This window comes from Atractosteus spatula, chromosome 16 (assembly GCF_055471065.1).
Source record: "Atractosteus spatula isolate fAtrSpa1 chromosome 16, fAtrSpa1.hap1, whole genome shotgun sequence".
Classification (NCBI taxonomy): Eukaryota; Metazoa; Chordata; class Actinopteri; order Semionotiformes; family Lepisosteidae; genus Atractosteus; species Atractosteus spatula.
Genome location: NC_142721.1, coordinates 16,058,953 through 16,079,807, shown reverse-complemented (window position 1 = coordinate 16,079,807; position 20,855 = coordinate 16,058,953). Strand labels below are relative to the sequence as shown.

The following is a 20,855-nucleotide window of genomic DNA, read 5'->3' as shown; positions in this document are numbered from 1 at the left end:
GTTTTCTATTTGTCCTTCAGCACGTAGAAACGGATAAAGGGTTTAACCACTGGGGGACGGCGCACACATAACGAACACAGAGTTTCCCTTAACCCTCTGTGGCTCCTGTAGGACACCAGGAGCCGTTCACATGTTTGACCCTCCGCGATTACCCATCCCCGAGAGAGCCGCACGGAGCTGCCCTCGTCTGGCTATACGCTCCGTCTCTCAGGTGCACAAGCGAGGTCTGGCGAGCCGGGTCCGGGCTGCGGGCTGACCGCTGCTCGCCGTCGGCTCCAGGCTCTTCCCGCCCCGAGCGAGCGCGGTCTCCGCTGAAGCCGGCCTCTCGCATTGCTTCTGACAGATGCTCTTCGTACGCGCGTTATCTTTAGTTTCATCGGATCCCTGCTCACTGGGCCGAGGCACCCCCCCCCCCCCAACACCCGAGGGCCTCCAGCATCACGGGCCGGGATTCCAGAACCGGCACCGTGGCTCCCGGTGCGCGAGCTTCCGGTTCCGTCAGGTGACGATACCGCGAGTGCCCGCGGACATGCTGTCAGCGCCTCGTCTCCTCTGGGCCCCGGTAGAGCACCGCTCTGTCAGCGCCTCCTCTGGTCTCTGGGCCCCGGTAGAGCACCGCTCTGTCAGCGCCTCGTCTGGTCTCTGGGCCCCGGTAGAGCACCGCTCTGTCAGCGCCTCGTCTCCTCTGGGCCCCGGTAGAGCACCGCTCTGTCAGCGCCTCGTCTGGTCTCTGGGCCCCGGTAGAGCACCGCTCTGTCAGCGCCTCGTCTGGTCTCTGGGCCCCGGTAGAGCACCGCTCTGTCAGCGCCTCGTCTGGTCTCTGGGCCCCGGTAGAGCACCGCTCTGTCAGCGCCTCGTCTGGTCTCTGGGCCCCGGTAGAGCACCGCTCTGTCAGCGCCTCGTCTCCTCTGGGCCCCGGTAGAGCACCGCTCTGTCAGCGCCTCGTCTGGTCTCTGGGCCCCGGTAGAGCACCGCTCTGTCAGCGCCTCGTCTGGTCTCTGGGCCCCGGTAGAGCACCGCTCTGTCAGCGCCTCGTCTGGTCTCTGGGCCCCGGTAGAGCACCGCTCTGTCAGCGCCTCGTCTCCTCTGGGCCCCGGTAGAGCACCGCTCTGTCAGCGCCTCGTCTGGTCTCTGGGCCCCGGTAGAGCACCGCTCTGTCAGCGCCTCGTCTCCTCTGGGCCCCGGTAGAGCACCGCTCTGTCAGCGCCTCGTCTGGTCTCTGGGCCCCGGTAGAGCACCGCTCTGTCAGCGCCTCGTCTGGTCTCTGGGCCCCGGTAGAGCACCGCTCTGTCAGCGCCTCGTCTGGTCTCTGGGCCCCGGTAGAGCACCGCTCTGTCAGCGCCTCGTCTCCTCTGGGCCCCGGTAGAGCACCGCTCTGTCAGCGCCTCGTCTGGTCTCTGGGCCCCGGTAGAGCACCGCTCTGTCAGCGCCTCGTCTCCTCTGGGCCCCGGTAGAGCACCGCTCTGTCAGCGCCTCGTCTCCTCTGGGCCCCGGTAGAGCACCGCTCTGTCAGCGCCTCGTCTCCTCTGGGCCCCGGTAGAGCACCGCTCTGTCAGCGCCTCGTCTCCTCTGGGCCCCGGTAGAGCACCGCTCTGTCAGCGCCTCGTCTCCTCTGGGCCCCGGTAGAGCACCGCTCTGTCAGCGCCTCGTCTCCTCTGGGCCCCGGTAGAGCACCGCTCTGTCAGCGTCTCGTCTGGTCTCTGGGCCCCGGTAGAGCACCGCTCTGTCAGCGCCTCGTCTGGTCTCTGGGCCCCGGTAGAGCACCGCTCTGTCAGCGTCTCGTCTGGTCTCTGGGCCCCGGTAGAGCACCGCTCTGTCAGCGCCTCGTCTCCTCTGGGCCCCGGTAGAGCACCGCTCTGTCAGCGCCTCGTCTGGTCTCTGGGCCCCGGTAGAGCACCGCTCTGTCAGCGCCTCGTCTCCTCTGGGCCCCGGTAGAGCACCGCTCTGTCAGCGCCTCGTCTGGTCTCTGGGCCCCGGTAGAGCACCGCTCTGTCAGCGCCTCGTCTCCTCTGGGCCCCGGTAGAGCACCGCTCTGTCAGCGCCTCGTCTGGTCTCTGGGCCCCGGTAGAGCACCGCTCTGTCAGCGCCTCGTCTCCTCTGGGCCCCGGTAGAGCACCGCTCTGTCAGCGCCTCGTCTGGTCTCTGGGCCCCGGTAGAGCACCGCTCTGTCAGCGCCTCGTCTCCTCTGGGCCCCGGTAGAGCACCGCTCTGTCAGCGCCTCGTCTCCTCTGGGCCCCGGTAGAGCACCGCTCTGTCAGCGCCTCGTCTCCTCTGGGCCCCGGTAGAGCACCGCTCTGTCAGCGCCTCGTCTCCTCTGGGCCCCGGTAGAGCACCGCTCTGTCAGCGCCTCGTCTCCTCTGGGCCCCGGTAGAGCACCGCTCTGTCAGCGCCTCGTCTCCTCTGGGCCCCGGTAGAGCACCGCTCTGTCAGCGTCTCGTCTGGTCTCTGGGCCCCGGTAGAGCACCGCTCTGTCAGCGCCTCGTCTGGTCTCTGGGCCCCGGTAGAGCACCGCTCTGTCAGCGCCTCGTCTCCTCTGGGCCCCGGTAGAGCACCGCTCTGTCAGCGCCTCGTCTCCTCTGGGCCCCGGTAGAGCACCGCTCTGTCAGCGCCTCGCATTGAAAGGTGGAAAACACGCACAGCGCTGACCTCATCCCCCCCCCCCCGGTGGAAACAAAACAAAACAAAACAGCCGGTTTTGAAATGCCAAGGCCTCGCGGGCCCGGATGAGCGCCCCGCGGGCCTGCGCTCGTGTGTGTTTTTCTTCTCTTGAGCCGCGGCCGTGGGAGCGGGGAGGAGCTGTCCGCGGCTCCGCGGTGCTGAACAGAAACTCGCGCTTCCAGTCACGCAGAACACGTCCACGTTACGGCCCCCTCGATGCGCTCTCAGAGCTCGGGGGTAGGTACAGTACCTGTGGCTTGAATTCAAGCGACCTGACCCATGCAAAGCGATCTCATACCATTTCACCCCCAACGCCAGGGAACAGCTCTGAAGTCGCGCGTCTAACTGAGAAACTCGCACGTAACCCAAGTTTGTCCCGCTCGGGACAGTGATCGCGACCTCCGTGGGGTTTGTTCTCATCTCCGCGTGTTACTGTTGGGCTTTTTTTTACACGACAACAGCGCGGGGAGAAACCGAAACCGAGGACACGACGCTGACACGGGTCCGAACTCGCACCTGTAACACCGGCTGCAAGCTTCGGAAACCTGGTTAGAGAATCGCAAATGCCTTGTGCTGTTCCGCCCAACGCACGTCTCTTTAGTGAGACCGGGCGGGATAATTCGACATGTAGAAGAGAAACGGATGACCAATTTCACATCGTGAATGAGCGTTTGTGTTTTAGAAAAGTCTTCGCTCGGTCTCCAGCCCCACGCCTCCGCCCCGACACGCGCACACGCCGTACTCCAGCACTAATCATCATAATTAATACCAGCGGGCTGAGCAAACAGCGCTCACAGAGCTCGGCTCGGGGGACAAATATTGACTTGGTTTCGCACGGCTGGCTGCGCGGGTTTATGAAGCCCTGCGCTCCAGGAAATAACGGTGAGCCGATTGGTCGTGTAAAAAACACTTCAGTCACTTTTCAGCGCCGCATCCGGCCACGGTACTAACAGGAAGATCCTTATTATTTTTATTAATATTATTCAGCTTTTTCAGGCCTTCCCCTCATTTTATTAAGACAGAAATGAATCCGTCCAGAGTCGCCGGCACGTCGTGTATTAATATGGCTGTGAGCTTCTCAGTGACCTTGCGCTCCGTAGCCTCGTGGGAATGAATTCTGTCCCAGAACTGGGCCTGAAACAGTTCAGTTCGGCGCTCAGTCGGTGCAGTAGCGCCAAATGGTGTGCGCTGCTACCGCGCCTCGTCTGTTAATGAGTCGCTCCTGGTGGTTTTGTGTTGACGTTTTGGTGGTTATTATTATGAGAATTGGACGGAGAGTTGCGGTGGTGAGTAGCGCTCACGGGTCCTCGGTCCGGACGTCCTGGGTTCGATTCCGTATGCACGGCTCCTGCTCTCGCCCAGCTCGCGTGGGGGTACCGCGGGGGGGCGACGGACCCCCCCATACACACACACACACCTTTCACAGACACGCAGCCTGTGCTGGACAGGACGGTTGCCTGGGTCGGACCGGGCCGGGGTCAGGAGGTCAGGGGTCAGGGGTTAGGGGTCAGGGGTCAGAGAGGGACGACAGCCCAGGGCGAGAGACGGCAGGACGGGCGCCCCCTCCGATGCTGAATGAGCAGATTAGCTGTAAAGGACTCTTTTTAATTGGATCCACCCGAATCCCTGGACTTGTCGGTCCGCCTTGCCGGCTTTGGCCTGATATTCCCATGTGATCAAAGAGCTGACAAGCCGCTTCAACTTTGTCGATCAATCCTCGATCTTGCTGGGGATCTGCAAAGCAGACGGGAGCCGCTCTTGATTAGATGTCTGAACCTCTTTCGTCAACCCCCTATCCGATTAAAGTTCCCTCCTGCGAGGTTACATTTTTAAAAGCCCTTTTAGTCCGAATTAGTTTGGTCACTAAACCGATAAAAGCTCGTCTGAAATCGAGACCATAATAACAACAAAGGACGGATTTCAATGTGTCCCCTAATGAACAGAATTAAACAGAACGATTACGTTATGTAGAATGAAAAAAATATATAATTGTAGGCCTTCGGTGCAGCTTATTTTACTTCTGAGCACTTGCTGAAAGAGTGAAATGAAACATTTCTTAATAAAAAAAACCGCTCTTCTGCAACAGTTTGTAAATACAGCCTATCTGTATTTCAAAGGAACAAGTAACAGGTTTATTCCATGTTGAAAAAAAAGAAGACCGAAGAAGCCGTGGAGCCGTCTTCAGGTGTGGGTATTTCTATCTGTATTTCAGATGTGTATGAATCGGATTTACTGACACACAAGAGACAAGGAGTTTAAAGGCTGTGACCACTGTGTCTCTGTGGATCTACCGCGGTAAGGGAGCTGACCTGGTTTTGCATTTGACATTTCTGTGATCCGGGCGCTACTGTAGCTCAACAGTCGCCCGCTGGTTTCACAACCTCGCAAAATAATAATAATAATAATAATTGCTTACACTTACATAGCGCTTTTCTGGACACTCCACTCAAAGCGCTTTACAGGCCATGGGGATCCCCTCCACCCCCACCAGTGTGCAGCCCCCCCTGGATGATGCTCCAGTCCTCTCACACACACCAGCTCTCAGTGGGGAGGAGAGCAGAGTGATGAAGCCAGTTCAGAGATGGGGGTTATTAGGAGGCCATGACTGGTAAAGGCCAGGGGGAAATTTGGCCAGGACACCGGGGTAACACCCCTACTCTTCTCGAGAGACGCCCTGGGATTATTAATGACCGCAGAGAGTCAGGACCTCGGTTTTACGTCTCATCCGAAGGACGTCGCCTGTTTTAACGCGATGTTTTTCAAATTCAACGCACACAGCGCCTGGTTTCCGCTGGGGGAGGAAAGTGGCGGTCTGCTGAGACCAACACGTCGTTTTAACGCGGCGCGAAAGAGCGCTTAACACAAAGGCCAAGGGCGAGGACCCGTGTCCGATCCACAGGTTCCACTCCTTCTGGGTGCGTGGCTGTGAGCTCTTTTTTTTTCCACGGCAGCCGAGGGTGCGAGCGCGACAACACGCCCCCCGGGCAGACGCGGAAAGTCGTCATTTTCTCCGTTTGAGCGCGGCGGGGAAAATGTGTTTTTTTTCCTTGTTGCTGCGCGAACAAGCGCCCGGCTCCCGTGACGCCAGCGGTGCGGTCTAATGGGCGAGATTACCGCTCGCACCGTCCCCCCCCTTCCGCCCCGATACCCCCCTCCCAGACACGCACACACACCCTCTGGCTCGCCGGGCGCCTTAAATACCAGGACAGCCGCCTGCACCGGCCCAGAGAGCTGCGGTACCGCGTCCCCAGAGCAGCCGACAGACCGCCGGGCTCCGAGATGTACTCAGCCAGGATCGACGGGCCGAGAAGGGGCAGGTCTTTCGACTCCATGAACACGGGTTTCGAAGAGAAGCAGCTTAACAATGAAGTAAGAAGCGGTTTTCGGGTGTTGCGGGACCTTTTTGGTCGTTAAAATGTCTCCTTTTTTTAGTCTTTTTGTTTTGGTAAAAAACAAAACAGACTTCCTTTGAATATCTTACTTTGCACCCGTTTCTTTGTCAGGGGATAATTCTGTCTGTCTTTTATAAACGGAGTACGTCGTGAAACGTTGGGCTGGAGTCGGCAGAGACGCTGGAGATCAGTCAGAAAGCACAGAGCGCCGCTCTTGGAAGCCGCCCGTTGCGTGTCGGGTCCGTGTCGGGTCCGTGTCAGGTCCGTGTCGGGGGCAGAGACGCCGAGGCGGGGGGCGGCGGGATTATGGCGTGTCGCTGTCTGGGTCGCTCTCTCTTTCTCCGGGTGACTTTGATTAAGTTGGTCGCGGCTCCCGGGAAAGTAGCTTTGGCGTGTCAGCCGGTGACACGGCAGCCGCGTCAGGGCGGTAAGAGGTTTAGGCTGAGGATCGCTGGAGCCCCCGGACAGCGCGTCCACACACACACACACTCACACACACACCGACACACAGAGACCCCCGGACAGCGCGTCCACACACACACACACTCACACACACACCGACACACAGAGACCCCCGGACAGCGCGTCCACACACACACACTCACACACACACCGACACACAGAGACCCCCGGACAGCGCGTCCACACACACACACACTCACACACACACACCGACACACAGAGACCCCCGGACAGCGCGTCCACACACACACACACTCACACACACACCGACACACAGAGACCCCCGGACCGAACACGCCGTCCCGCGTCCAGAGTATCTCGTAGCGTATCCACTGACGTGCCCCCCCCTCAGGTTAGGGAGAGAGCTGGTCCCCAACCCTCAGAGCCGCTCTCGCACAAGCCCAGAGGAGCCGACAGTCCCGCGGGTCGCGGTGGCTCCGGGAGAGACGGTAAATCAGCACATCAGGCAGAGAGAGAGAGAGAGAGCCCTCCGCTACCTTCCCGGGGGAAAGGAACAGGTAGCACACATCCCCGCTGGGAGGACAAGAAAGACGCCGTGTCTGGGCTGCAGAGCCCCTGCGTCTTGTCCTCTTGACCTCTCAGCGTGGATTGGTCACGTCCCTGTGCCTTTGCGGCCGTTTAACCCAGGAACAGTCTCCTGCACCCCCGCCGGGGTGACACTCTCTGAGGCGGAGCAGCTAAACGGCGGTTCAGGGGACTTTTGCGCGTGTTTTTCTTTGAAAGAAGAACACGCCCCGGGCACAGCTCGGTCGCAGCTCGCTGCTGGTCCGGCGATCGGTTGCGCCCTGTCCGTTCCGCGCGCTGCCCGACAGCGAGCGAGACCCCCCCCCCCCAGCCCCTCCCTCGCGCGACAGGTGCGCCGAGCGGCACGAGCCGCGCCCGCGTCTCCGCCGTCCTGCACGCGCGCCGCGCGCGCCCGCCGAGCTGCCCCCTCGTGAGGGCGGTCCCACGCTCCACTGATGAATTGCGGGTGAAAATTAATACGTCCATAATCCCGGGTGAAGTTGACATAAGCGGGGCTAATAATAGGCGTCCCCGCTCCCAGGAGGGATTGCTTTAAGCGGCCCTCATCAGACCGGCACCGCCTCACCCGAGATCACCCGGGCCGGCCGCTTGGCGAGAGGCACGACAGCGGCGCCCGGTTCGGTCCGAATGCTCGGGTTCCGGCTGGCCGGGCGGCGGGCGGGGCAGCGCCTGGGCTCGGGAGCCTGCCAGGGAAGGGTGCGTGCGTGGATATTTTAACTGGGTCGTCGCCGGGGCGCGAGCAGTGGCCGGAAAAGCCGGCGTGGCCCCCACGCCGCGTGGAGCGCTTTGGGGGAGGTTTAAGGGATGGGGGTAGGAGGGGCGAAATATCTTCGCAAGCGATTCAGGTCGCTGTGATCGTGGGGTGCCCACGCGCGGAGTGGGGTGCGCGTGGGGAACAGGGTGAGGCGGTGTCAGGTCCTCGCGCGGATGAAGGGGTGACGTTTCGCCGCCCTCCTGCTGGTGTGGGCGTGCGGCGGGGCTGAGGAGGGTCTGGGCTCCCGGACCTGCGGGGAGTGCGGGGAGAGCCCCCCGACCCCAGACTGATCCGGCCCGTCCAGACAACACCTCCTCCCGGACTCGGACCCGGACCCGTGGGCGGGACCACAACTGTGGATTAAAGCAGTTCAGGTGGGCGGCTGCGTCAGCAGGCGCAGGCTGCGAAGGAACAGGTAAAGGTTTATTCCTGCTGAAAAGAGAAGAAAGACAACGCAACGTTTCGGCCCTGGAGCCTTCTTCGGGTGTCAAACTCTAGATGATGTCGTTATTGGTCCTGAGAAGTCGGTATGACGCGATAGTTTCCCAGTCTGCCGGTCTGCTCCGGGCTTTTCATCGCCGCACGTGTGCCTGTAAAGCGCTTTGAGTGGAGTGTCCAGAAAGGCGCTGTATAAGTGTAAACAATCAGTATTATTACTGCCAGGAATCGCTGCGCACCTGCTGTCGGTGACCCATTGTCCTGCGCCGCGCCCGGTGACAGCACAGCCCCCGGCTCGCTTTAATAATTCAGCCCCGCCTCGCAGACGGCGCACGCCCAGCTCGCTACCACAAAACGCAGCCCGGGGCGGGTTCCTCGACTCCGGAGTGGGTGAGCTGCCGGCACGTCCGGTCCGGAGAACGAGGATGTTGGACAGAACCGAGAGATGTGAGAGACCGGGGGCACTGATAGGTGTCGCCTCGGCTCCGAAGGCGTTCAGACGTTCACCCGGGGACTGCGTGTTCCCGCAGAAAACAGGTTGCAGCTTCTAAAGCTCCAGCGGTTTTTTAAAAAACAAACAAACAAATGTCGTGTGTTATTTAACTTGTTGCTGCCGCCGCCGCCGCCGCCGCTACTCTGTCTCTGTGTTTTGGGTGACACGCATCACGCGCAAATCAGCATGTGATTGCGCTTGTGCCTCTGAGCCATAAACTGAACTGAACTGCCGCGGTCCGACCAGCGCGGTTCAAACGCGGCGCGATCGTGTGGTGGCGGCAGCAGGGCTCCCTCTGGTGGTGGGAGCTGTGAATGACACCCTGCCGAACCGAACCGAACCGAACCGGGCAGGGGGGGGGAGCGTGTGAACCGCAGGCCTGATGCAGTTCGATGACCCTTTTTTTTCATTTTGAGTTTATTTTATAATAATAATAATAATCAACTTTATTTTATATAGCACCTTTAAAGGTGGTTTCTCAAAGCGCTTTACCGAATGACAACAATAAATAAAAAGAATACACAAGATAAAACACAATTACAATCCACAGAGGAGACCGTGGATGGCGGTACTGAATACAGCAGGAGCAGAGGGGTGAAGAGTGGAGCCAGTTCAGTAAAGGCTCTTCGACAGAAGAAGGTTTGAGTCTGGATCTGAAGGAGTTTAGAGAAGGTGACTCTCTGATATCCTCGGGGAGAGAGATCCAGAGCTCTGGGGCACAGCAGGAGAAGCCCCGTCACCCCTAGAGTGTAGAGGGGCTTGGGGGACAGACAGGAGACCAGAATTAGAGGAGCGAAGGCTGAGAGGTGGGGAGTAGGGCGATAACAGCTCAGTACTGAGGTGCCATGCAGAGCCTTATAGGTGAGCAGGAGGATTTAACAGGAAGCCAGTGCAGGGACTCCAGGACAGGAGTAATGTGATCACCTGCACCAGACCCGGTCAGGATTCTGCCTGCCGAATTTGGATTTAGAAACCCCAGCGAGTAGAGCAGTACAGTGGTCAATTTCGAGAGAACACACACGAGTCGATCAGCTTTTCAGCCCACAGTGGGTGATCGCATGGGGCGCGGTCTAGCGATGTTTCTGTGGTGCAGAAAAGGTGTTCGGACAATGTGCTGCACGTGTGGGCCGAAACGTCAAGCCAGAATCGCCCATCACCCCAGCACCCGGCTGATTCCGCTGCTCCTGTCCCGCAGATGAACCGCTCCACCTTCAGCAGGATCCAGGAGAACGGGGACAACAGGAGCCAGGCGCCCGAGCGCGGCCGCGCCGCCGTGGTCTTCTCGCTGAAGAACGAGGTGGGGGGACTGGTGAAGGCGCTGAAGCTCTTCCAGGTACAGGTAGAGAGCGACACAGCCGCCTGCACTCTGCTTGCCTTCCTTCTCTGGGGGGGGCAGTTTCTGCTTTTTTCCTCAAAATCCGTCTCCCTCCCTCGCGCCCTGACCCGCTGTCATGGGCGCCGGTCCTGTAATAATAATAATAATAATAATAACAACATCACTTTATTAACCCTTTACAATTTCCTGCATTAGGAATTTGTCTCCTCACAGACCCCAGCTTGCTCTCCATGAGACACACAGACAGGGAGAGAAGCTGGGGGTCAGAGCGCAGGGTTAGCCATTTATACAGCACCCCTGGAGCAGTTGGGGTTAAGGGCCTTGCTCAGGGGCCCAACGGAGTAGGATTCCTCTGCTGGCCGCTGGATTTGAACCAGCAACCCTCCAGCCATAGGCGCAGATCCTGAGCCACAGAGCCTGTAGGGCAGTACAATCCGGAAGAGACAGGAGAAGGACAATAGGGAAAACACAGAGAGGAGTGGATGGGAGGACAGACGGGGGGGGGGGCTGACGGTGATCCGGGTGCGAGGGGGGAGCGCAGGTGAACAAGTCCAGTGGGAGCCCCAAAAGGGAAAAAACGGGGCGCAGTCCAACGTCCAGGTAGCTGGGAGATCAATCCAAGACGTAGACAGGGAAAAGGGATCCAGGAACATGGAAAATGAAACCGTAATGGAGCCAGGCGCTCCGAGCCCCGGACTCAGACGGTCAGGACGCTGGGGAAGAGGTCTTGCCCCCTCAGCTTCTCCTGAGCCGGTGGACAGGCGGGCCTTCAGACGTCCAATACTGAGCCCAGAGCTCAGGAGGCGCAAAACTTACAGAGTGACGGGTCAGACAGGAGACACAGGCGCACGTGCTCATGAAACTCATAATAAAAGGTCAGAGCGCCCTCTAGAGGAGGGATGACGACTGTGACACCCGCCCTGTCCGCCTCTCTTCTTCCTCCTCCTTCTCCTCAAGCCAAATGTCTTCCAAGAGTAAAGGTGGTCTTTGCCCCCCCACACTCCCGCCCTGACAGGGGAGCTGGGAGAGCTGGTCTGGACCCCAAGCCACTACTGGCCTGATCCTCAGAAAAGGACGACAACGTCTTTTGCTTTTTCTTGAAAGAAGCTCGAGCGTTTTAAGGTCGACGATTCTGCGTTGATTTTGTTCCTGCGGTCCTTCCTGGAATCTGTCCTCACTTTCACCCTGATCTGCTGGTCTGAGAGGCACGAACACACCGGGCAGCCTGGTGAGGAGATCTCAGGAGGTCACTGGTGTTGATCTTCCTCTCCTCTCCTCCATCTATCAGAGACGTGTTTTGCGTAAAGCGAAATCCATCTGTGACGATCCTTCACACCCCTTGATTAGTCATTTCCAGTTACTCCCATCAGAACACAGACACCGACTCCCCAGCTGCAAAAATCAACAGACTGAAGTTCTCATTCGTACCTGTAGCCATCTCGTCACTCAACACTCGACCTTCTGTGTAAATATGTAGATTGTTGCTCCTGTCGTTTTGTTTTCTTGTGTCTGTCTGTACACCAGCACTGCTGCTGTAAAACAACTTGCCCCCCCTTCAGGGATAATGAAGACTCTCCCTCCCTCCCTCTCAGGAGAAGCACGTCAACCTGGTTCACATCGAGTCCCGGAAGTCGAAGCGGCGCAGCTCGGAGTTCGAGATCTTCGTGGACTGCGACAGCAACCGCGAGCAGCTGAACGAGATCATCCAGCTGCTGCGGGCGCACGTCAGCGCCGTGTCCGCCGGCCCGCCCGACAACTCCTGCCTGCCGGACCGCGGTAACCGCACTGCCCGCCGGACCGTACTGCCCGCCGGCCCGCCCGACAACTCCTGACCGCCGGACCGCGGTAACCGTACTGACCGCTGGCCAGCTCCAGGGTGGGAGGAAACCTCTGCCGGGGAGGGGAAGGGTCACCAGTAAAACCCCCCCCCCCGAGGGCAGAGACCGCTTCGCTCCTCGTTCAGGCAGGCAGACAGACAGGCAGGCAGACAGACAGGCAGACAGACAGACAGGCAGACAGACAGGCAGGCAGGGAGACAGGGAGGCAGGCAGGCAGACAGACAGACAGGCAGGCAGACAGACAGGCAGGCAGGCAGGCAGGCAGGCAGGCAGGCAGGCAGACAGACAGACAGACAGACAGACAGACAGGCAGGCAGGGAGACAGGGAGGCAGGCAGGCAGGCAGGCAGGCAGGCAGACAGACAGGCAGGCAGGCAGACAGGGAGACAGGGAGGCAGGCAGGCAGGCAGGCAGGCAGACAGACAGACAGACAGGCAGGCAGGCAGGCAGGCAGGCAGGCAGGGAGGCAGGCAGGCAGGCAGGCAGGCAGACAGACAGACAGGCAGGCAGGCAGACAGACAGACAGGCAGGCAGACAGGCAGGCAGACAGACAGGGAGGCAGGCAGACAGGCAGGGAGGCAGGCAGGCAGACAGACAGGCAGGATGTTTTCCTGGTTTCCGCGGAGACTGACCCCTGCGGCCCTGAAACTCTCCCGTGGCTCCTGGCGTTCCCTCTAGCCGCGCTTTGCCAGTTGAGCTCATCGAGCGCTCAGGCTGACCTGCTCGTTTGAAACTTTTGAAACCGTTTCCATTCTTAAACCGCAGCACGGGGTTAGAATCGAGCACGACCGAGCTCATTCTGTGTAGTAGAAATCTCTGCCAGGGGTCCAGCTCTCCTGCTTTCCGCAGGGTTGGTCTTTTCACTGACCCATGAGCCCCTGCAGCACTGAGAGGCCGCACAACAGTGTGTGTTTGACAGAGTCACTGACACCCGTGTCTGCACATCGTTAACCGATGGCAGGCGAAACACCGAGAGCTGTTCGGAAAGATGCAGGGGAGCCCAAGCTGTAAAGGAGTCGTGCTCTTAATATTTCTTGGAAGTGGCACACATACTGTAAGGGAGGTTCTTGGTGAGTCCAGAGACAGGAATAATCAGTTGTTAGAATTAAGTTTTCCATGAACATCTGTCATTAAGAGCAGAGTGGGAATGAAAACCAGACATTGGAGTACTCCGGGATCTGGACTGGGAAACGCAGAGTTAGTGCGCTGACTGGCACTCGGAATACTACAGTCCAAACGCCTGGCTGATGTTCCCTATTGACACAGCCAGGAGAGCCCTTCGCCGGACAGCAGCGACTGACTGGCTAACTGTGTGGTTTTCCTCTTGCTGAAGACATGGAGAACGTGCCCTGGTTTCCCAAGAAAATCTCGGACCTGGATAAGTGTGCCAACAGGGTGCTGATGTACGGCTCCGATTTAGACGCCGACCACCCGGTGAGTAGCGGAGTGCCCAGCCCGGCCCGCTCAGACCGGGCCGCACAGGGAATCGGTCCGGCCCGGTGCTCTGCATTGTGCAGAGTTTTCTCTCTTTTATATCGACGGAGAGAGAGAATGCTTATACACAGTATATCTGCTTGGGGAAAAGTCAAATCTCAGCAGGCACATGAAGATCAGTCTTGGTTTGAGGCAGGGCAGAGGGGGGCAGAGGGAGGCAGAGGGAGGCAGAGGGAGGCAGAGGGAGGCAGAGGGGGGCAGAGGGAGCAGAGGGAGCAGAGGGGGGCAGAGGGAGGCAGAGGGGAACAGAGGGAGGCAGAGGGAGGCAGAGGGGGGCAGAGGGGGGCAGAGGGAGGCAGAGGGGAGAAGAGGGGGGCAGAGGGGGGCAGAGGGAGGCAGAGGGGGGCAGAGGGAGGCAGAGGGGAGAAGAGGGGGGCAGAGGGAGACAGAGGGAGACAGAGGGGGGCAGAGGGAGACAGAGGGAGGCAGAGGGGGGCAGAGGGAGGCAGAGGGGGGCAGAGGGAGGCAGAGGGGAGCAGAGGGAGGCAGAGGGGGGCAGAGGGGAGAAGAGGGAGACAGAGGGCTGACGACTGGCTCTTGTCCCTTTCAGGGCTTCAAAGACAACGTCTACCGCAAGAGGAGGAAGTACTTTGCGGACTTGGCAATGAGCTACAAGCAGTAAGTTCCTTGTTGCCTGTGCATGTCTGAGGCACGCCAGCCCCACAGCGAAACAAGCAGAAACTGCAGGGCTAATCAAATTGTTTCCACCACTAGATTTAGACATGTCGCCCGTGTGGTGACGTTTCTGAGCTCTGTGACAGCGTCCAGCTTGGATCTGTGTCCTCAAAAAGGAGCTCAGATGGGAGAAAGAGGAGAACAGATCTCCTGCTAGTTCCTGCTACTACTAATAATGCCAACAAGGGAATCCCAGAGCGCACTGAGCAACAGGACCGACAGGGCTCTGTGCGCCTCCGTCTCACTGTCTCTCCCCCCTCCCCCCTCAGTGGGGACCCCATCCCCCGTATCGAGTTCACAGAGGAGGAGGTGAAGACCTGGGGGACGGTGTACAGGGAGCTCAACAAGCTGTACCCCACGCATGCCTGCCGCGAGTACCTCAAGAACCTGCCCCTGCTCTCCCAGTACTGCGACTGCCGCGAGGATAACATCCCCCAGCTGGAGGACGTCTCCCGGTTCCTCCGGGGTAAGAGCAGCGCCCCCTGTCCCCTTTCTGTGACACGGTGTCGTCTCTGTGTAAGCACCCGGTCATCTAGTGTGACAACCTGCTTGTCTCTTCAGAGCACAGTGACGCTCCTTCTCTCTTTTTCTTTGGTCTCTGTTATCTGAGAGTTCTGTCTGGATGTGTGTGGATTTCTGAGGAAGGCTGGAGAAGTGTGGTTCGTTGGGGGTTGGTGTCCACTGTGGGATGGACTGGGGTTTGGTGGTATCTGTGGGATTTGTTGGGCTTTGGTGTTAACATGGGATTGACTGGGATTGGTGTTAACAGTGGGATTTGTTGGGCTTTGGTGTTTGCGGTGGGATTGACAGCCCGTACACCTCTTTTGCGTTTGTTTCAGAACGCACAGGGTTCACTATCCGACCAGTGGCAGGGTACCTGTCCCCCAGAGATTTCCTCGCTGGCCTAGCCTTTCGGGTTTTCCACTGCACCCAGTACGTGCGGCACAGCTCTGATCCTCTCTACACACCTGAACCGTAAGTATTCCTCCAGACATCGGCTCTTATGTCTTCTCTGGTGCAAGTTCCACCTACCACCCATGGGCTAGCCTTGTCTGTTTCATTGCGTTTCTGGACAAAAGAGCAATATTTATTTTTTTAGTTCACGCTTCACCCGCCCTGCCCATTCGATCAGGAGAATGGCAATGATAATCAAGTAGATTTGATTCCAAATGACTTGCTGTTTTTTCTGAACTTCCTGAGACGGACTGGCGTCCCGCCCAGGGTGTATCCTGCCGGTTTGACTCCGGCTCCCCTGCGACGCCGTCTTGGATAAAGCGGATAGGAGATGGATGGATGGCCGATTTGTGAGCTTTTCTGTGTGCCCTTACAGAGACACGTGCCACGAGCTGCTGGGCCACGTGCCCCTGCTGGCGGAGCCCAGTTTCGCGCAGTTCTCGCAGGAGATCGGCCTGGCATCGCTCGGGGCCTCGGACGACGCTGTGCAGAAACTGGCCACGGTGAGTGCCGCCCCCCGGCTCCACTGACCACACGGGGGCGCCACCAGCAGGGAGGAGAGTGGGTTGTGCTTTTGCAAGGCAGGAATTCTCTCCTCCTAGCAGTCCCGCTGCATGATCCAGTCCAGCTCCCCGGTGGAAGACTCTTCAAAGCCCGTCTAGAGAGTCAAAACAGTGTAGCTGCAGAGACCGCTGGTAGAAGGCTCTCGAGGGGTCGTTCCCTGGGGAAACGGCTGGAAATCGTGGAAGAAAATGAAACAAAAGGGGGTTTTTGTCTCCTGACGTGGGAGAGAAAAGGGAATGTGGGTCTTAGCTTCCGTGCTGGGCGAGGTTCAGCGACGAACGCAAAGACACCTGTGGGAATCTTGTACAGCTGCCCCTTCTGAGGGGGAGCTGTGGGTAATGAGCCGAATTCTTTGCCTTACTGTGCCCTCTAGTGGTGATCGGCGGATATGCGGCTCGGTGATTCTCAGCCGTGCCACCACAGGAAATGCAGAGAGCAAATCCTGTGTGTTGATTTGCTGGTTCCCCTTCCTTCGTTATTGTAAACGCCTCCCCCCCTCCAGCTTCAGCTCTTCCGCTGTCTACTTTGTGTCTTTGTGGTGCTCCGATCTGGAGCGCGCCTGCCAGCGTGCTCCACGGCGCCACCCCTGTCCAGCGCGGTAACGTGCTCCCTGTGCCCTGTGTCCCAGTGCTACTTCTTCACGGTGGAGTTCGGGCTGTGCAAGCAGGAGGGCAAGCTGAGGGCGTACGGAGCGGGCCTGCTGTCCTCCATCAGCGAGCTCAAGGTAAGCGCGCATCCCCACGCACACCGAGAGGAATCCGTGGGGAATGACCTTCGTGCAGTCAGATCCTCCTGGGGCAGAGAGGATTTAAAGGCAGGGCGGTATGGCAGCGGTCTGCTCTGCTGCCCTAGAGCTCTGGGGCCCTGGAGCTGGCACGCTCTCTCCCCACGTCTCTCTCATTTCCTCCTGGCTCCCGCAAACATGCCGGGTGGTTTAGCCGGTGCCTCTGCAGTGATCTCGCGCGTTTGTGTGCACGGTGATCTTTGACTTGGCCGGAGTCCCTGTCTTTTCGGGATCGACTCCAGGCGGCCAGGACTCTAACCAGGAATGAGCAGCCTTTTTCCGATGATGGGTGGACCTGTGCGCCGTGTACCACACCTGGCCTTGAGCCTTCGAGAATTGCAAAGGGGCGCTGCAGCGCTATTTTGATATTCTGGGGTTAGAAAGAATCGGCACCGATGAGCGCATTTCAAACCACAATAAAAATAAAATGTGCACAGTGACTTGTAAAAACCTCCAGTTCACATCACTAAATAGACAACATTTTCAGGTGGGTGCAGCGCCATTTTCTGCAATCCGGAATGAGGCAACAAAACTTCCGGTGAGGTGAAGCAGCCCTATTGCACTGTAAACAGGCAGGCTTGTGAATCCAGCTCTTTTAATCCCAAAGAAATATCGCTCTTGAGTTCGAGATGGTTTTGCCAACAAATAGGACTTACTTGTTAACTCTGCATGCAGATCACGCTGGAACATCTCTGCAGTGAAATGTCTGCTGCACAACCTGCACTTATTCACTCGTACATCAGTCATGTGTCAGGGAAGCGTTCTTAGCCGGACCCTATGCAGACGACACAATCCAGGGAAAGTGAAGAAAACACGGGGGAAAAAAGCATGCAGGAGACGGGGATGAGAACTCCGTGGAGTGCTGGTGGTCGGGGGAGGTGTGGCCGAGGCAAACGATCCAGGGATGAGTCAACAAGGGAAATCCAAAACAGGGCAAAAGTCCAAGGCCAGGCGATCCATCCAAGACAGACGATTAAAACCAGAACCGGGTCGGGACCGGCGGGGGGAATGGGAACAGGAACAGAAACTAAAAACTTGACGGGGCCAGGCGCTTCCGGGTCCCCGACTCGCCTGGTACGGGAACCAATGCAGAGCCTGGAATAGCGTCAGCGTCTGGCTTTTAAGGGGGAACTGGAAAAGGGGGCTGGAACAGGGAGCAGGTGCGGGAGATGAGTGGAAAAACAAGGAAGGGCTGGAGCGCCCTTAAGAGGAGGGGTTTGCGATTGTGACATCATGACAGTGGCTAGTGAGCAGGAAGGAAAATTGTTTTTTTTTTTAATTTTTATTAAACATAGAATTTACAGATACAAATACAACAAGAGGATCAGAATCATGTACAATAGAAAAAAAAAACGCAGCAGAAAAAAGCATTTAACTACCAGAGGTAATTAAGTAATTATGTGGTCAAATTGTATATTTTACACGTATCATATTTTCCTTGCTTTAATATTTCTCAATTATTTATAAAATGTAGTTTCAACGTGCATGCATTTCCTGTAAAAAATAAAACTCAGCACACAGTTTTTTTACAACATTTCGAGTACCTCTGGCATTCATGAAAAAGATATTCACAAAAGCAAATAACTAACTCTAAGACTGTCTAAACTATTGAGTTTTTCGAAGAACCAGAACTATAACAGTCCTTAATACTTAACTACACCATTCCAAACTAACACTAAATAAACACTAGTATATACTGCTATAACAAATAAAACCAAACATAATTATTAACTGAGCAGTCACTGGGAGCGAATCTCCTTCCCATCTACAAAGGCCCTAAGGAAAATTGTTCACGTGGCAAATTGTGGGCACTTGAAAGCGTGTGCGACGATCTGGCGACTTGCAGAACTTCAAATTTTGCGATACCGTCAATGAATTGATTTTGTTAGCGAGATTTAACAACAGGTCGGAGAAAAAGTGACTGCAGCTCCCCTTGAATCATTTAGGACGTATGAGTTCAGATTTCCTCCCTGAGGTGGCGGGAAACGAACCGAAGTCTTCTTGCAGTTTTTTGTCGGTTCGTGGATTGGGGGCCTGCTCTCTGAACTCATCCCCTTTTCGGAAGACCAAGTTCCAAGTTGATATAGCCTGGCCTCTGGGGGTGACCTGACGTTTTCCTGCCTTCCCAGCATGCCCTCTCCGGGAACTCCAAGATCATGCCCTTCGACCCCAAGGTCACGTGCAAGCAGGAGTGCATCATCACCACCTTCCAGGACGTGTACTTCGTGTCCGAGAGCTTCGAGGAGGCCAAGCTCAAGATGAGGTAAAGGTCTCCCGAAACCGCCATGCTCCGTCAGCCGCTCTGGCGTTTATGGCTGGCCATGCCCGGCAGATGTCAAGTCCGCCTTTCCCAGCTCAGCGTGCAGGAAGAGGAGCGCTGGGCTGAGGGGCGGACCTCCCTGCAGCAGGCAGAGCAAGGCGTCAAAGAGACGCAGCAAGGGCTCTCTGCCCCCAGTGGTGACCCCTGGGAGGCCAATCTGCCCCCAGGGTGGACAGGAAACCCTGATTCAGCGCTCCTCGCTCTGAGTCCTGCTGAGTCACGGCTTTCTCTCTGCCCGAGTGGGTCATGGCTTAATTGGATCAGTGATGTGGCTCTAATTGAGTGTCAGTGCCGAGAAGGCAGCCCCGCCAGGCCCGCCCGTCTCAGCTGCCCTGTTCCTGTTGCCCCCCCTGCCCAGGGAGTTTGCGAAGACCATCCGGCGCCCCTTCACGGTGCGCTACAACCCCTACACCCAGAGCGTGGACGTGCTGGGGGACACCACCAGCATCAACAGGGTGGTGGAAGAGCTGAGGCATGACCTCGACATCGTGGGCGACGCCCTCAGCCGGCTCAACAAGCACCTGGGGATCTGATGCCCCTCCCCACGCATGGCCCTGGCTCCCCCCAGTGGCAGGATAGATACCCACACCCTCCACACCCTTGACTGAGCCGGCATTGACTGAGTGCACCTCTCTCTCCTTCTCTCCCTCTCTTCCTCTGTCTCTCTGTCCTGGGCTATGGGCTGAAGCTATTCCGTGAAGTATGATCTGTATGATGTAGATGGTATATAGATATATGGTGTATATAATATACATGTCATATATGAGATATATATGGTACATTTGATATATATTGTATGTACAGCACATATATGGTGTATATTCTATATATACCATGCCATACGATTCTGACAGCACCTTCTTCGCTCCTCTCTCAGATCAACCCCCCCGGCCCCTTCCCATGAGTCTCTCACTCCTTCCCTCCCGCTGCCTCGAACCTGTTTCTCTCTCCCTGCCGCCCTGCGTCTGCAAGAGCCAAAGAATTCTGGGTGTTTCTTGGCTGCTATACAGGAGTATCAGATCTTGTTTGTTTATTTATTGATTGACTGATTGTATAGTTTCTTTTATCTTCTATTGATTTCCTGGGGTAGAAGTGTGTGTTGTAGTTTTGCCAATGCAAAGAGAACATTAATAGTTGCAACAACACAATCAATCAATGATCGTAATATTATCAACACTCTGCCACCCATCTATTAAGAACTGCACTAACATTAAAGATGAAAATGATGAAAAAGCAAAAGTCTAAGAGTCTTTGTCTTTTTCACTGTTCTCTCGCAGAGCTCTGCCTCTTCTCAATGCAGAAACTATTCTACGGTGACTTTGCTCCTGGGGGGTTATTGTGTTTTGTGAGCTCTGTACTGGTACATGAGGTGGCCTCTCGGTTCTCGAGAGGTGTAGAGAGGGACCGTGTCAATGAGGAGGTTGCCCTGACAACCGGCCAATTAGATCTGATGGTGAGCGTGATGGATTATTGGCTACAACCACACTTCATGTTGGCTGCTTAACTGCTGCAGTTTACCTGGAGCGTCTGTGAGCAGGAGTTTGCAGAATCGGATTCATGTGATTTACAGACTCCTAAATGACAAGACTGGATTCCTCCCGCCCACTCCAAGCTGTGTTTAAATAATATAATAACAATAATATATATATAATAGTTGCTTACACATATATAGCACTTTTCTGGACACTCCAATCAGAGCTCTTTACAGGTTAATGGGGACCCCTCCACCCCCACCAGTGTGCAGCCCCCCCTGGATGATGCTCCAGTCCTCTCACACACACCAGCTCTCAGTGGGGAGGAGAGCAGAGTGATGAAGCCAGTTCAGAGATGGGGGTTATTAGGAGGCCATGACTGGTAAAGGCCAGGGGGAAATTTGGCCAGGACACCGGGGTAACACCCCTACTCTTCTCGAGAGACACCCTGGGATTTTTAATGACCACAGAGAGTCAGGACCTCGGTTTTATGTCTTATCTGAAGGACGGCACCTTTTTACAGTATAGTGTCCCCGTCACTATACTGGGGCATTAGGACCCACACAGACCACAGGGTGAGCGCCCCCTACTGGCCCCACTAACGCCTCTTCCAGCAGCAGCCTCAGCTTTCCCAGGAGTCTCCCCTCCAGGTACTGGCCAGGCTCACACTGCTGAG

The 20,855-nt window shown here is 57.0% G+C and overlaps 1 protein-coding gene across 3 annotated transcripts; it reads left to right on the top strand.

Moving 5' to 3' along the window:
• Positions 1-5,883: 5,883 nt before the first annotated feature.
• On the top strand, positions 5,884-19,946 carry tph1a (tryptophan hydroxylase 1 (tryptophan 5-monooxygenase) a). 3 transcript variants are annotated; one of them, XM_088934853.1, is made up of 11 exons: positions 5,884-6,027; positions 9,939-10,076; positions 11,672-11,855; positions 13,250-13,350; positions 13,961-14,028; positions 14,355-14,551; positions 14,925-15,060; positions 15,416-15,542; positions 16,232-16,327; positions 18,517-18,650; positions 19,066-19,946. In XM_088934853.1, exons 1-11 carry the CDS (start codon positions 5,938-5,940, stop codon positions 19,238-19,240), a joined length of 1,446 nt encoding a protein of 481 aa, XP_088790979.1. In that variant the 5' UTR covers positions 5,884-5,937; the 3' UTR covers positions 19,241-19,946. The 3 variants fall into 3 exon arrangements, with proteins under 3 accessions (XP_088790979.1, XP_088790978.1, XP_088790980.1); XM_088934852.1 differs by having other exon boundaries at positions 5,888-6,027; positions 9,939-10,082; XM_088934854.1 differs by lacking the exon at positions 5,884-6,027 and adding an exon at positions 7,600-7,754 and having other exon boundaries at positions 9,939-10,082.
• Positions 19,947-20,855: the final 909 nt, after the last annotated feature.